Raw genomic sequence first — 17,452 nt, forward strand, 5'->3', positions numbered from 1 at the left:
TGGAGTCTCACTCTGTTGCCCAGGCTGGAGTGCAGTGGCGCCATCTCGGCTCACTGCAACTTCCGCCTCCCGGGTTCAAGCACTTCTCTGCCTCAGCCTCCTGAATAGCTGAAATTACAGGTGCCCACCACCATGCCCAACTAATTTTTGTATTTTTAGTAGAGACTGGGTTTCACTATGTTGGCCAGGCTGGTCTTGAACTCCTGACCTTGTGATCCACCCGCCTCGGCCTCCCAAAGTGCTGGGATTACAGGTGTGAGTCACCGTGCCCGGCATTATTATTCTTTTTTTAGTGTCAATGTCATTTGTAGTTCTGCTCTGATTTTTTTAATTTCTTCTAATAATTTTTGGTTTGCTTTATTCTTTGCCTAGTTCCTTGAGGTACATCATTAGGTTGTTTATTTGATGTATTTCTACTTTTTATGTAGGTGTTTATTGTTGTAAATGTCCTTCTTAGTACTGTTTTCTTTGTTTTCCGTAGGTTCTGATATGTTTTGTTTCCATTTTCTTTTGTTTCAAGAAATCAAAAAAAATTTTTTTTATTGACCATTTGGTCATTTGGAAGCCTGTTGTTTTATTTTCATGTATTTGTACAATTTCCAAGGTTCCTCGTTATTGATTTTTAAATTTTTTTTGAGACAGGGTTTTACTCTGTCACCCAGGCTGGAGTGCAGTGGCACATTCTTAACTCACTGCAACCTTCGCCTCCCAGACTCAAGTGATCCTCCCACCTCAGCCCCTTAAGTAGCTGGTACTACAGGTGTGTGCCACCATGCCTGGCTAATTCTTGTATTTTTTGTAGAGACAGGTGTTCACAGTGTTGCCCAGGCTAGTCTTGAACTCCTGAGCTCAAGCAGTCTGCTCACCTCTACCTCGAAAAGTGCTGGGATTATAGGCGTGAACCACTGCGCCTGGCCTGATTTTGGTTTTATTTTGTTGTGGTTAAAAAAGATACTTGAGGGCTGGGCGAGGTGGCTCATGCCTGTAATTCCAGCACTCTGGGAGGCCGAGCTGGGTGGATCACAAGGTCAGGAGTTTGAGACCAGCCTGGCCAACATGATGAAACCCTGTCTGTACTAAAAATACAAAAATTAGTTGGGCGTGGTGGCTCATGCCTGTAATTCCAGCTACTTGGGAGGCTGAGGCAAGAGAATCACTTGAACCTGGTACGGGGAGTGAGCCAAGATCACGCCCTGGGACTCTAGAGTGAGACTCTGTCTCAAAAAAAAAAAAAAAAAAATCCATTTTAAACCAGTACAGTTGGAAACTTGTGCGTTAATCATAAGGGGGAAAATTTTGGAGTATGAATGGCTTAATATAAATTTATTTAGTCATTCACCTATTACTTACTTACTGAGCATCTACTGTGGATTACACAGTGTTTTAGGCACTGAGATATAGCAATTAGCAAGTCAGATGAGACCTTTGTTCTCATTGAGCTCACATTGTTGTGGGAGTATTTGAAGGGATGGATAACAGACAACTAAATAACCAAATAAAATAACTTAGCAGGCATGTAATGAAGATAAACAAAGGTACTTAAGGTAATGGGAAGTGGTGGTGTGCCTGCAAGTTTAAAAGGAGTGTGCCCTTAGACTTCTTTGAGGAGGAGACATTTGAGGAAACTCCAAAGATGAGAAACAGGCCATGTAACAATCTATGGGAAGGGTAAGTCAGCCGACAGAACTACAAGTGCAAAGACCTTGTTGCGAACCAAACTTAACCTGTTCAGTTAGAAAGAAGGCCTTGGAGTGGAGATTTGAGCTACGCAGTGGCTCAAATGTAGAAACTCAGATCTTTATGGAAGTTTGCTAGTTCATATACCTCTGTTTAAAGGTAATCTGAATGTGAGAATATATTCTTTTCAATTTTTAACCTAGATGAAAACAAAAAGAAAAATCTCATGTTTTTCCTTCAGTAGATATTGAGTGCCTGTTGTAGGTGAAGCATTTTTTAGATGCTAGAAATATGTTAGATGCTAGAACAAAACAGAAATTTGTGCTTTCCTGGAGCTTACATACCAGAGATACTTCATTAGAGGGCAGTGACACTTTTAATCTTATCAAATATTTGAAAGATTAATTGATACAATTAAGAATGCTGAATTCTCAACTCTGGGGGCAGGTGGAGGGGTGGTGGATGGTGAGGGCTATGCTTACAGGTGTTTGCTAGAGACCTTAGTGAGAGTGTATAATAGTCCTCAGGTGTGGTGGATAGGAAACCACTTGGGAATCAGTATGATATGCCCTAGACTCTAGCCCGTCCAACCTGCGTTATATTGTTGTTGTTTTAGACTTTTAGCATCTTGAAGCCATGGTTTTTAGTTTCTGTCTCTAGTGATAAGTAGAAAAGAGGGATGAGGAAATGGCTTCACTGGCCCAACCAGAAGCAAATTAAGAACCCATGACTGTATTCTCTCCCTTGGATACCCCTGGCTAGAGTATGGTGTTTTTAGAATGCAAGAATGCTACATTTAATGTTTTGGCAGTGTGGCAAACTTGGATTAGCCGTGAGAAATAACTTTTATTTCGGAAATTATATTGAAACAGTTTGGGTGTAATATTAACTTCCTTACATGACTGGCATTATTTGCTACTGTGGCAATCAGGGATTGGATTCAAATATAGTTAATTGAGGCACTGGCTATCTCAGTGGTTTTTGTCCATTATTGTTTTGTAGTTTTTCTTCTGTATTTCCTTGTTCACCTCTTTTTAAAATTTTTAAATTAAATTTTTATTATATATCTGTATTTTGAGACAGGGTCTCACTGTTGTTCAGGCTGGAGCACAGTGATGCAGTCGTGGCTCATTGTAGCCTTGACCTCCTGGGCTCAAGTGATCCTGCCACCTGAGCCTCCTGAGTAGCTGGTACCACAAGCACATGCCACCACACCTGGCTAATTTTTATTTTTGTAGAAACAGGATCTCGCGATGTTTCCCAGGCTAGTCTCAAACTCTTGGGCACAGGCAGTCCACCTGCCTTGGTCCCTGAAAGTCCACCTGCCTTGGTCGCTGAAAGTGCTGGCATTACAGGTGTGAGCCATTGCACTCAGTCTCACCTGTCTCTTTATGAGTGCTAATGGTCTAATGGCTGTCTAACATATGATTGCTGTGACCCTTTATTTTTGACTTTGCGTAAGACAGTTTTTTTAACTTTCTTAAGATCAAATATTTGCATTAAACATTTAATGTTTGAACTGCAAATTTAAAAAAATTAAAAAATACCCAATTGTTGTTAATAGGAGAGGAAAAGTATCCTGAGAAATGAATACTGTTTCCAAAGTGTGCTCTTCATTGCAGCAGAGGCAAAGAGTTTCTGTTTCTGTATTTTCAGGGATACGAGCAGCAGTGAAAGTGAACAGAGTTCTGACTCTTCTGATGATGAGTTAATTGGCCCTCCTTTACCCCCTAAAATGGTAGGAAAACCAGTTAATTTTATGGAGGAAGATATCCTCGGTCCTTTACCTCCACCTCTTAATGAAGAAGAAGAAGAAGCAGAGGAAGAAGAAGAGGAAGAGGAGGAAGAGGAAGTAAGTTTTTCAGTGGTAATTTAAGAATTCAGTGGAGTAATATCTTTAAAGTACTGTAGAGATCAGTTCTGCTAAACTGTTTTTCATGAGTAACAGCCAGTTTAAAAACTGAGGAAAGGCCGGGCATGGTGGCTTACACCTGTAATTCCAGTTACTTGGAAGGCTGAGGCAGGAGAATCGCTTGAACCTGGGAGGCAGAGGTTGCAACGAGCCGAGATTGTGCCACTGCACTCCAGCCTGTAGACAGCCAGACTCCGTCTCCAAAAAACAAACAAACAAAAACACCAAAAAAACAAACGAACAACCAAACCGAGGCAAAAGGCCGGGTACAGTGGCTCACACCTGTAATCCCGGCACTTTGGGAGGCCAAGGTGGACGGATCGCTTGAGCTCAGGAATTGAAAACCAGCTTGGGCAACATGGCGAAACTCTGTTTCTACAAAAATGCAAAAATTAGATGGGTGTTATGGTGCGCACCTGTGGTCCCAGCTACCCAAGGAGGCTGAGGTGGGAGGATAATTTGGGCCCGGGAGGCAGAGGTTACAGTGAGGTCGACGGATGGCACTCCAGCCTGGGTGACAGAGTGAGACCCTGTCTCAAACCGCTCCCCCAACCCCCGCAAAAAACCTGAGGAAAATGACTGTGGAGTTTATTACTGACAGCCTGTATTGAAAGAACTTCAGGAGGAAGAAAACAACTAAAAAATAATAAATGGAGAGCAAAAAGCAATGTGTTAAAAAGAAATCAATGGATAAAACATTTTATTAAATCTACGTATGCGGCTGGGTGTGGTGGCTCATGCCTGTAATCCCAGCACTTTGGGAGGCCGAGGCAGGTGGATCGCTTGAACCTGGGAGGCGGAGGTTGCAGTGAGCTGAGATCGCGCCATTGCACGCCAGCCTAGGCAACAAGAGTGAAACTCCGTTTCAAAAAAAAAAAAAAATCTATGTATGCATTGTCTGCAAATAATAATGATGATGGGTAAATTTGGGAGGATTTAAAAGCAAACTGGATCTAAAATTATTGTCAACAATGAAGTAGAAGATGGGAGAGTGAAATCAGAGTTCATTGATTTGTAGACATGATCTGGGAGGAGGCCAGAGATACTGGTTAACCTTAGATTAGTTTAAGCCAAGTATATAAGTTTACAATTTTAAGAGTAATTGCCCGGCAGGGCATAGTGGCTCACATCTGTAATCCCAGCACTTTGGGAGGCCAAGGTGGGCGGATCACGAGGTCAAGAGATTGAGACCATCCTGGCCAACATGGTGAAACCCCGTCTCTACTAAAAATACAAAAATTAGCCAGGCGTGGTCGTGGTGCGCGCCTGTAGTCGCAGCTACTCGGGAGGCTGAAGCAGGAGAATCACTTGAACCCGGGAGACAGAGGTTGCAGTGAGCTGAGATTGTGCCACTGCTCTCCAGCCTGGGTGACAGTGAGATTCGGTCTCAAAAAAAAAAAAAAAAAAGGTACAATCTCCAAAATACTAAAAGGAAAGAATGCTAAAGGAAATGGTCCACTTTTGTATTTGACACTTGGGGTAGATTATTTATTTATTTATTTATTTTTGAGACGGAGTCTCACTCTGTCGCCCAGGCTGGAATGCGGTAGCACCATCTCCGCTCACTGCAAGCTCCGCCTCCTGGGTTCACGCCATTCTCCTGCCTCAGCCTCCCGAGTAGCTGAGACTACAGGCACCCGCCACCACACCCAGCTAATTTTTTGTATTTTTAGTAGAGATGAGGTTTCACCGTGTTAGCCAGGATGGTGTTGATCTCCTGACTCGTGATCTGCCTGCCTCGGCCTCCCAAAGTGCTGGGACAGGCGTGAGCCACCGTACCCGGCTGCACTTGGGGTAGATAATTTTTTAACACCTCCCTTCTTTATGTGATGAATTATTTTTAGTAATAATTACGAAATGAAATGAAAAGTAATCAGAAAAGCAACAGCTTTTGTAAATCTGTCAATGACTGTCAAAATCGGTATTCTTTGCGTATTCCTTCTCAGTACATAGTACAGCAAATTTGTCAATTTGTGTCTGTCTGTAGTTGATCAAATAAACCTTCTAATTTCAATTTTGTACATTTTTCTTTCACATGAAACAACAGATCTATAGTATATATACACACACATGCACATGCATTCATGTGTGTGCATATGTAAAATTAAGAAAACAAACAAGAATAAAATAAGAATAAATTTGACAGTTTCATTAAAATTTTTGTTTTACAATAAGTTCCAGAAATTGCAATGTTGATTGTATATTTTTTCTTTTATCAATTCTAGTGGCTTTTAAATATCTCTGTAGGTTGAAATATTTTGGCTGGGCACTGTGGCTCACGCCTGTAATCCCAGTACTTTGGGAGGCTGAGGAGTGCTGAACACTTGAGGTCAGGAGTTCGAGACTAGCCTGGCCAACATGGTGAAACCTTGACTCCACTAAGAAAATACAAAAATAGGCTGGGCGTAGTGGCTCACGCCTGTAATCCCAGCACTTTGGGAGGCCGAGATGGGCGGATCACGAGGTCAGGAGGTCGAGACCATCCTGGCTAACACCGTGAAAACCCATCTTTACTAAAAATACAAAAAATTAGCCAGGCATGGTGGCGGGTGCCTGTAGTCCCAGCTACTCGGGGGGCTGAGGCAGGAGAATGGTGTGAACCTGGGAGGCGGAGCTTGCAGTGAGCTGAGATGGCGCCACTGCACTCCTGTCTGGGTGACAGAGCGAGACTCCGTCTCACAAAAACAAACAAACAAACAAAAATAACAAAAATTAGCCAGGCATGGTGACAAGAGGCGGAGGCAGGGGAATTGCTTGAACCGGCAAGGCCGACTGCAGTGAGCCGAGATTGCACCACTGCACTCTAGCCTGGCAACAGAGCAAGACCCTGTCTCAAAAAAAAAAAATTCTTTTTCGTGAAAGTGTTTTTACAGAAAATTCATTTTATATTTGGTAAAAACTTCTAAATTTTTTTTTCTCTAAAAATCAGAGAAAATGGCTAAATGATGTCAAACATTGCCATTAAATGGTCCATTGCTTTAGAATGCTTTTGGTGAAAACAATTGAGGTATTCAAACATTTACCCTTTTAAATTCTTTTGCCAACCATGTCTTTTGTTTTTTCTTTTGGCATTCATAGAAAACAGAATTGGATTTGCTTAGCATTTTGTTTCTTTGTCTTTATAATCTTGGTTTATTTTGAATCTAGTATTTAAATGCAGAAACGTAGTACAACAGGGATTGGAGATATGAAATTACCCTTGAAATGAGCTTGAATGATTCTGAACCATGAAAAACAGTATGTAGAGACCTGAGTAGGTGAGTGTGTTTGTGCAGCGTGTGGTGTAGATAACTGGGAGTTCTTCAAATTAACTTCGTGTAGAATACAGTGGTTATTTATTTTTATTATTTATTTATTTATTTTTGAGATGGAGTCTCACTCTGTTGCCCAGGCTGGAGTGCAGTGACGTGATCTCAGCTCACTGCAACCTCTGTCTCCCTGGTTCAAGTGATTCTCCTGCCTCAGCTTCCTGAGTAGCTGGGATTACAGGCATCTGCCACCACGCCTGGCTAATTTTTTGTATTTTTAGTAGTGATGGGGTTTCGCCATGTTGACCCAGCTGGTCTTGCATTCCTAACCTCAGGTGATCCACCTGCCTTAGCCTCCTAAAGTGCTGGGATTACAGAAACCTGGCCAGAATACAGTGTTTATTAAAAGATAAGTAATACATATATGTTGATTGAAGTTCACATATATGTTATTAAAACTCAATAGGAACCATAGCAAAAAGAACATTAAGTAGTGTCTAAACTAACATTGTTTATAATTGCCATCACAAGGTGATAATAAAAAGCAGGCTTATCTTTGCTTGATTTTATCATTGTTTTTAAATTCTCTACAGAAAAATGTACTCTTATTGTCTACATTACTTCCACTGATCTGATAGAATTAGTGTCTTTATAAAAAGAGTCACCAGAAAGCGTGCACTAACTCCTCCTCTCCCACGGGAAAGGAAGAATGGCTTTTTGAGGACATAGCAGAAAGTGGTCGTCTACAAGCCAGGAAGAGAGGTCTCACCAGAAACCACATTTGTCCATACTTTGATTGCTGACCTCTAGCCTCCAGACCTGTCAGCAATACATTTCTATTGTTTTAAGTCACCCAGTCTGTGGTATTTTGTTTATGGTTGTGTGAGCTAATACAGGTTTGCAAGGCTGACTAATGGCTGATAAACAGAAGGGAAGAAAGAAGCATATTGCAAGCCAGAAAAAAATTGCTATAGCAAAGGCCCAAATGTATATAAGTACAGCTATGGTCATGAAATTGTACCTGATTAGTGCATGGCTAAGTTTTCTTACTAGGAGAAAGTAGAAAGATGAGGAGAATGAGATCAAATCCAGAAAGTATGAATAAATACTTTCTGGCTTTGTAGAGGATTACAGTTTTTGTGTTTTTTTGAGACAGGGTCTCTCTGTCACCCAGGCTGGAGTATAGCGGTGCAATCAAAGCTCACTATATCCTTGACCTCCTGGGCTTAAGTGATCCTCCCACCTCAGCCTCCCTAGTAGCTGGGATTACAGGCATGTGCCTCTACACCTAGCTATTTTTTTTTTTTTAGTAGAGATGAGGTCTTACTACGTTGCCCAGGCTCCTCTCAAACTCGTGGGCTCAAGTGATCCTCCTGTCTTGGCCTCCCAAAGTGCTGGGATTACAGGCTTGAGTCACTGCCCGGCCAAAGATTAATTTTTTTTTTTTTTTTTGAGATGGAGTCTTGCTCTATTGCCCAGGCTGGAGTGCAGTGGTGCAATCTCAGCTCACTGCAACCTCCGCCTCCTGGGTTCAAGCGATTCTCCTGCCTCAGCCTCCTGAGTAGCTGGAATTACAGGCATGTGCCACTGCACCCAGCTAATTTTTTGTATTTTTAGTAGAGACGGAGTTTCACCATGTTGGCCAGGCTGGTCTTGAACTCCTGACCTCAGGTAATCCACCTGCCTTGGCCTCCCAAAGTGCTAGGATTACAGGAGTGAGCCACCTCACCCGGGCCAAATTTTTTATTTTTAAAATTTTTGTAGAGTTGGGGTCTTACCATCTTGCCCATGCTGGTCTCACCTGGGCTCAAGCCATCCTGCCGCCTTGGCTTTCCAAAGTGTTGGTATTACAGATGTGAGTCATTGTGCCTGGCCAAGATTATATTTTTAAAGATTTTTTTTAATCGACAGATTATTTTTAATTGACGTAATTGTACATATTTCTGGGGTAGAGTGTGATCCTCCACACCTGTATACAGAGTGTAATGATCAAATCAGGGTGATCAGCATATCCATTGCCTAAAACATTGATCATCTCTTTGTGTTGGTGATATTCAAAATTCTCACTTTTAGCTCTTTGAAAATATAGAGTAAATAATTGTTAACTATAGTTACTTTACAATGCTGTAGAACACTAGAACTTATTCTTTCTGTCTAGCTGTAATTTTGTATCTGTTAACCAAACTCTCTTTATACCCCTCTTTTTCCTACCCTTTTCACCCTTTCGTTTCTGTTTCTACTATTCTCTCTACTTTTATGAGATCAGTTTATTTAGCTTCATCTGAATGAGAACATGTGGTATTTATCTTTCTGTGCCTGGCTTATTTCACTTAACACAATGTCCTGTAAACTTATGTTTGTTACTGCATGTGACATGATTTTATACTTTCTAAATTTAGCCAGATAGTATTTGTGTGTGTGTGTGTGTATGTGTATTAAATTTTTAAATCCATTCATTTATTGACAGACACATAGGTTGATTCCATATCTTGGTCATTGTGAATAGTGCTGCAGTGAAAAGGGGAGTGCAGGTATCAAAATGTGAATTTCCTTTCCTTTGGATATATACTCATTAGTAGGATTGCTGGATTATGGCAGTTTTAGTTTCTAAAAAATTGATAATATATATATTTTTGGGGTATATATGACAATTTGATAAATTCATAAAATGTGTACAGATTAAAACAGGGTAATTGGGATATCCAGGATATCCATCACCTTAAATATTTGTCTCTTCCTTATGCTAGGAACATTCAAATTATTCTCTTCTTGCTGTTTTAAAATATACAGTAAGATTATTGTTAACTATGGTCACCCTACTGATGTTTTGAATACTAGGTCTTATCTCTCTATCTGACCATATATTGGTACCTGTTAATCAGCCTCTCTTCATCTTTCCCAGTCCCCGAACCTTCCCAGCCTCTAGTCACTAATCTCTCTTGATGAGATCCACTTTTGTAGCTTCTACAGGTAAGAGCATGTAAAATCCATCCTTCCTTCCTTCCTTCCTTCCTTCCTTCCCTCCCTCCCTCCATTTTTTTTTTTTTTTTTTTTGGAGTCAGAGTCTTGCTCTGCCACCCAGCCTGGGGTGCACTGGCACGATCTTGACTCACTCCAACGTCTGCCTCCTGGCCTCAAGCCATTCTCGTGCCTCAGCCTCCTGAGTAGCTGGGATTACAGGTGTGCACCACCACGCCTGGCTAATTTTTTGTATTTTTAGTAGAGATGGGGTTTCGCTATGTTGGCCAGGCTGGTCTTGAACTCCTGGCCTCAAGTGATCTGCCTGCTTCTGCCTCCCAAAGTGCTGGGATTACAGGCATGAGCCACTGTGCCCGGTCCCCAGTCAATCTTTCTAACCACTCATGAATTATGTTCATATTTAAACTCCAACAATATTATAAATTCAACACATCTAAGATAAAACTTAGGCTTTTACTTTGTCACACTTGAACTTCTGCTGTAGCCACTTAGCTGGTCTCTTTGCCTCAAGGATCTTCTGTTTTAATCCCCTTTCCCCACTGCAGCAAGATTAAACTATCTGTAACACAAGTCACATTGCAACTAATAGTACTAATTCCCTAAATGAGGGAAAACACCACCACAGCAGGGCAGGACTCCACCTGGCGATTTCTGAATCCGATTTGAGTTTTTTGTTGTTCGTAATCACTATGGCATTTTTGATAGTCTATTTAATAGGAAAGCAACCAATTTCACATAGTGGAGTGGCTAGATATTTTAGCAAATATTGTTGAAATTAATGGGGTAATATTTTTAAAAAGAACCTTTCTTTAACCTAGTGTTAACTTTTTAAAAAAAATTAATTCTTTTTTTTTAAAAGATGGGGTCTTGTTGTTTCAAACAGGCTGGAGTGCAGTGAATTTTTTTGACTCTCATTCAAGTGGTGTAATCATAGCTCACCGCAGCTTCAACCTCTCGGGCTCAAGTGATCCTCTTGCGTCAGCCTCCTGAGTAGCTAGGACTACAGGTGCATACAACCACATCTGGCTACTTTTTATATTTTTTGTAGAGTGGGGTCTTGCTCTCTTGTCCTTGTGGCCTTGAACTCTTGGCTTCAAGTGATCCTTCCACTTCAGCCTACCAAAGTGTTGGGATTACAGATGTGAACCTCTGCACCCAGCTAACCTAGTGTTTCTTAATCTGAATGTAAGAATCAGCTTTGGTGCAATTAAAAAGTATGCATGCTTAGGTCCTGTACTCTGGAGATTGATTCAGTGTAACTGTAGTGGAACTTGGCTTAACTTCTGCAGTTTGTATTATTTATAACAAAAGGCTCCACAGGTAATTCTAATGGATTTCTTCCCAGTCTAGTTGTGCTGTTTACTTAATCACAGTTGGGGTCATGGGGTAACTTAGGGTACCTCTGCAGATTATGATCTGTATCGTGTCTCATGGATACCTAGGGATATGGGATATTGCTTATAAAATATTTCTTCTTAAAAAAAGGGAATGAAATTATTGCTTTATTTATGATAGTGAAGCCACTTTAAAGGTTTCACATACCCTTTCATATAGCTCAGAGTTAATATATTTTGATCAGTATTTTATGAAAAAAATTTTTTCTATAATATGTGCATGTTAATGTCTCTGAAGCATTAGTGTTTAATTTCTTTTGAAGATGGCATGGCAGAGGCCATAAGCTCCTGGTTTTTTGAATGTCGTTCATTTTTATATCCTTGTAGTGCCTGAATTAACTATACCTATTAAATCATAATCATAGTCTCAGAAGGGCCATGAACATGTAGATATTCTGGAAACTGAGCCTGTAGCTCTGACAGTTTTTTTTTTTTAAATCAAATTTAATTAATTTATTTTTCAATCCTGTTCCTTCTGTAAGTTATTGTTTTTATTATTGAAACTCTATTATTTAGTATCAGGAGCCTTGAAAATGTTCATTTCCTTTAAACTCAGTAGCCTTTTAAGGATTCTATCCAGAGGAAGTAATGAAAGATTTGGACAAAGCTTTATGCACAAAAATAATTATCACATTAGTACTTACAATTGTGGTTTTCTGAATGTGTTGGGATTACTGCTGGGGGTGTGGTATGGTGGGATGGGGTCCCTCCTATCAGTTTTTGGCCAGGTCAGCTCTATTTTTATGTTAGGCTTCCTCAGAGCTTTCTCTTGATGAAAGAGTTCCAAGTCTGAAAATGTTTGAAAATACCAACGTATGTAAAATATTAGAATAATTAGAAAGAATATAAATACCTAGTAATAGGGAGAAGGACAAGTAAATTGTGTTGTGGTCATGTAGAATGTTATGAAGTCACTAAACATGTTTAATAAGGGTTTTTAGTAGCGCTAGGAAAGGATGTAAAACTGAATAGACAGTATGATTTCAGTAATTTAAGCAATAGACATGTGTGGAACAAAGTACTTCCATTGCTTGCTTCTAGATTGTGGGAATGAGGATAATATTTTTTTTTTGCCTTATACTTTTTTTTTTTTTTTTTGAGACAGACCCTCACTCTTGTTGCCCAGGCTGGAGTGCAATGGCGCAATTTCGGCTCACTGCAACCTCCGCCTCCCAGGTTCAAGCGATTCTCCTGCCTCAGCCTCCCGAGTAGCTGGGATTACAGGTGTGAGCCGCTGTGCCCGGCCGTGACTCATACTTTTTTATATGTTTCCAGTTTCCACATTGACCATAGCTGTGCCCATAATCAGAAACAATTAATGGTGCTGTAAACAGTTAATTGTCCCTCATTATAAAGCAATTATGACCTCAATTCAAAAATCTAGAACAGATTTAAAAAACCCAAAGGAAACAATATTGAACATGAATATAGAATAAGTCTTAAGTACTAATAAATAAGCTTATTTTTATTTTACGTCGTCTCAAAAAGGATTTAATGGACTGGCCGCAGTGGCTCACGCCTGTAATCTCAGCACTTTAGGAGCTTCAGGCAAGAGGATCACTTGAGCCCAGGAGTTCGAGACCATCCTTGCCAATGTAGTGAGACCTCCATCTCCACAAAAAATAAAAAAGCCAAGTGTGGTGGTGTGCACCTGTAATTCCAGCTACTCAGGAGAATGAGGTGGGAGGATCACTTGAGCCTGGGAAGTCAAAGCTGCAGTGAGCCATGGTTGCACCATGTACTCCAGCCTGAGTGACAGAGTGAGACTGTCTCAAAAACAAAAAAGGATTTAATGAAGTGAAATGCATAGATTAGGAAGAAGGAAGGGAAACAGGAAAACAAATGAAGTTAATTAATATAAAACATGAGAAACAGAGTCTTAAATACCTGGCTATGGGTAGGCCAAAAAACCTAGTTGCCATCATTTCTCTCTTTCCCTCATACCTCACATCCAATCTCTAATCCATTAAGTCTTACTAGCTCTGTCTTGAAGGCATATTACCAGATCTCTCCACTTCTCTGTCTCCATTACTACCACTTTAGTCTAATCCTATATCACTTCAGTGTTAGTAGCCACTAAAGTCTCCCAGTTTCCATTCCATTCTTGACTGGACTACTATAGTAGAAAAAGGAGCAAAATATAGATACAGGGATGCAATATAGAATCGTGATTAAGACAGTGAGTTCTGGAGCCAGATGGGGCTCCTTCACTTTAAAGCTGTGTGATTTTGGGCACATTATTTAACCTCTCTGTCTTTCCTCCTCTATAAAATGGGACTGATGAAATTCTCCACTCAGATTGTGTGGATGGACTAAATGAGTGAATGAATGTATAAAGAACCCTTAGAATAGTATCTGGTATTTAAAGTGTTCAGTGTTAACTATTATCATTAAGGTCATTTATTTCAATAGGATAGCGAAAGAGGAATTGAAAAACAAATTTAACATGATTTCTAATAAAAAACTTAAACTAAAAGGAAACTTTCATATCATGTGAAGGAATTCACTCATGGATCATACCAACAGTCAGTGTTGTACATAATTAAGGACCAACAGAGGTAACAATCACATTATTATTTAATATTATCCTAGACATTTTTGCCAATTAAACTAAAATGATCAAGACTGCATTATAAGGAAGAGGTGGGAATATTGGTGTAGTTTATATGACTCTACCTGAAACAAAAGGAACTAACCAAAACTGTTAGATTCATTTAATAATGTTCAGTTTAAAGTGTTAAATGTGAAAGATAACTTTTTCACAACAGGAATAACAACAAATAATTAGGTGTAGTCCAGGAGTTTGAGATTGCAGTGAGCCAGCCATGGTCTTGCCACTGTACTTCAGCCTAGGGACAGAGTGAGACTGTCTCAAAAGTAATAAAGTTAGGGAGAGATGGGCCTGAATATAAAGAATAGTATAAAGCTTTTCAAGACATAACATTTAAGTAAGTCAGGCCGGTGTAGTGCTTACACCTGTAATCCCAGCACCTGGGGAGGTCAAGGGGGGCTGATTACCTGAGCTCAGGAGTTCAGGAACAGCCTGATCAACATGGCGAAACCCCATCTCTACCAAAAATACAAAAAATAATTAGCCGGGTGTAGTGGTGAGCACCTGTGGTCCCAGTTACTCAGGAGGCTAAGGCAGGAGGATCACGTGAGCCTGGGAGGCGGAGGTTGCAATGAGCTAAAATCGTACCACTGTACTCCAGGCTGGGTGACAGTGAGATTCCATCTTAAAAAAAATTGAAATAAGTCAGAACCACTAAATAATTGGTAAATATTTCTCAAATTTTTCCCACAGAGGTTAAATAATTAGTCCAATTTATTTGTCTACTTAAATCTAGCTATTAAGTGACAGAGCTGTTATGCACACGTAGGCTATCTGTGCTTTTTTTTTCCCCCTTTTACGCTTTTTGTCTGTTTTTGTGGAAATGGGGTCTCGCCATGTTGCCTAGGCTGGTTTCAAACTTTTGGCCTTACGAGATCCTCCTGCCTTGGCCTCCCCAAGTGCTAAGATTAAAGGTGCGAGCCACAGGCAGGTGAGCCACCGTGCCCAGCCTAACCATGCTTTTACAGTATGATGCTGCCTCCCATTCTTAGAAGCCTGTGGAATTGAGCGTGGAGCCTGTTTTAAGTGTATATTAGTGTATTATTAATTTGGCTGCCAGTGACAGAAAATGCAAAACAACAGTGGCTGAAACAAGATAGAAGTCTTTTCTCTCCCTCACATTAATGAATCAGGAGTTAAATGGAATAGAACTAGTTTGCAGGTCCAGGATATCTCAGATCTTGTCTGCTTCTGTCTTTTTTTCTACCATCTTTAATATACAGGCTTCAAGTTAGATGCTGTAGCTGTAGCCATTAATTTTGCATTTTTGTCAGCAAGAAGGTAGAGGGACAAGGCCAAGCACAGTGGCTCACACCTGTAATCCCAGCACTTTGGAAGGCTGAGGTGGGTGGATCACTTGAGGTCAGGGGTTCTAGACCAGCCTGGCCAACATAGTGAAACCCCATCTCTAGTAAAAATATAAAAAAATTAGCCAGGTGTCGTGGCACACGCCTGTAATCCCAGCTACTCAGGAGACTGAGGCAGGAGAATCACTTGAACCTGGGAGGTGGAGGTTCCAGTGAGCTGAGATCGCACCACTGCACTCCAGCCTGGGAGACAGAGCGAGATACTTGGCTCAAAAAATTGAAAAAAGAAGGTAGAGGGATAAGGATAAAGAAGCCTCCTCATTTTGAACTTTGTATCTTTGTTTAACTTGAGAAGTATAATAGTTTTTCTTTTTTGGAGGCCAGGAGTCTACCTAAAATTTAATGCTTCCAATACAAAGAATGGATAATAAGGGGCAACTAGCAACTAAGCAGTTAGTATCTATATTCAATATTTGTTGCTTTCAGTTATAGCAATGACAAGTTATTTATTTACTTTGGATTTTTTTGGGTCTTTTTAGCCATTGTGAATGGTTCTTTAATATTATGTGTGTGTGTGTGTGTGTATGTGTATATTATATATAATATATATAGCATGCGTGCTTATTTGATTTTATTTCATACTCGTGAACATTAGCTACCTTTCTCCGAAGGAATAAAAAGTGTAAAGTTTATTGGTACTAATGCAATCTTTAAACTCTTAAGATTTAGTCAGAGTATTAACAAGCATGAATTTCATTTTTATTATTTTTTTTAGATGGAATTTCATCTTGTTGCCCAGGCTGGAGTGCAATGGTGTGATCTTGGCTTGCTGCAACCTCTGCCTCCTGGGTTCAAGCGATTCTCCTGCCTGAGCCTCCCGAGTAGCTGGGATTACAGGCACCTGCCACCAAGCCCAGCTAATTTTTGTATTTTTAGTAGAGATGGGGTTTCACCATGTTGGTCAGGCTGGTCTCGAACTCCTGACCTCAGGTGATCCACCTGCCTCGGCCTTCCAAAGTGCTGGGATTTGCAGGCGTGAGCCACCGTGCCTGGCCGAATTTCGTTTGAATTCTTTTGTGTCTGGTTCTGCTGTGTAGTTATTCTACTGTTTCTCTTCAGAAATGAGATGTAATCGTTTTGGTTTATTTTATTAAGGGAAGATTCCAAAAAACTAGCCTCAGCTGAGATTTTAGTCAAGCTTGACTGTGTATCTGTCAGGTTTGTTTATACCGAGGATCACTGAAGCACTCATAAGGGAAATGAAGGTATAGAAACTTCCTTTTTCCTTGCTCCCACTAACAAATGTGAGAAACTGGCCTTATTTATTTATTTATTTTTTTGAGATAGAGTTTCGCTCTTGTTGCCCAGGCTGGAGTGCAGTGGTGCGATCTCGGCCCCCTGCAACCTCCGACTCCTGGGTTCAAGTGATTCTCCCGCCTCAGCTTCCCAAGTAACTGGGATTACAGGTATGCGCCAGGATGCCCGGCTAAGTTTTGTATTTTTAGTAGAGGTGGGTTTTCACCATGATGGCCAGGCTGGTCATGAACTCCTGAATATCAGGTGATCCACCCACCTCGGCCTCCCAAAGTGCTGGGATTACAGGCATGAGCCACCACGCCTGGCCAAGAAACTGGCTTTTTTTAAGAGAATGTTTTAGTTATTCACTCTTTCCCATTATTTTTCACAGCTATTATAATTCATTCCTCAGTTAGCAGTGGCTTTATCAGTAATTCAGAATATTTTTTCAAAGACAATGTCAAATCTTTCATCACAATAGGCAAATATATAGAAGACCTGATGCATAAATGTTTCAGACTTCACCAATCCCTATTTTGCCCATTCATTTTCTCTGAGAAAGGGGTCCACTAGTGTTTTTTTTTGTTTGTTTGTTTGTTTTTAAGGGATAGGGTTTTGCTGTGATGCACAGGCTGGTCTAAAACTCTTGGGCTCAAGCAGTGCTTCTGCCTAAGCCTCCTGAGTAGCTAGGACTGCAGGCGAATGTGAGTCCACCCAGCTTGGAGTTTGTTAGTTTTTTTTTTTTTTTTTTCTTTTTTAGAGACAAGGTCTTCCATGTTGCCAAGGCTGGTCTTGAACTCCTGGGCTCAAGAAATCTGCCTGCCGTGGCCTCCCAAAGTGCTGTGATTATAGTTGTCAGCCACTGTGCCTGGCCTGAGTCTGCTAGTTTTGACTTGAGTACTGATCAAATCTTTAATGCTACTTTCTCATTCCTCCAGTTTCTGCTTGTTAAAATTCTGTGTACCCTTTAGGGACCATTTGAAATATAATTTCCTCTAAGCAACCTCTCCAGATGCTAGCTGCATTTG

At 40.6% G+C, this 17,452-nt stretch overlaps 1 protein-coding gene across 4 annotated transcripts in view; it reads left to right on the forward strand.

Moving 5' to 3' along the window:
• WDR70 (WD repeat domain 70) overlaps positions 1-17,452 on the forward strand; it is a 365,884-nt gene that overhangs the window by 21,833 nt on the left and 326,599 nt on the right. For all 4 annotated transcript variants that reach the window (XM_054555494.2, XM_054555493.2, XM_002815513.6 and 1 more), the window contains exon 5: positions 3,334-3,529. In XM_054555494.2, the coding sequence (XP_054411469.1) occupies positions 3,334-3,529 (196 nt within the window). The remainder of the gene's footprint in view (positions 1-3,333; positions 3,530-17,452) is intronic.

The sequence above is a fragment of the Pongo abelii genome, chromosome 4, assembly GCF_028885655.2.
Source record: "Pongo abelii isolate AG06213 chromosome 4, NHGRI_mPonAbe1-v2.0_pri, whole genome shotgun sequence".
Lineage (NCBI taxonomy): Eukaryota > Metazoa > Chordata > Mammalia > Primates > Hominidae > Pongo > Pongo abelii.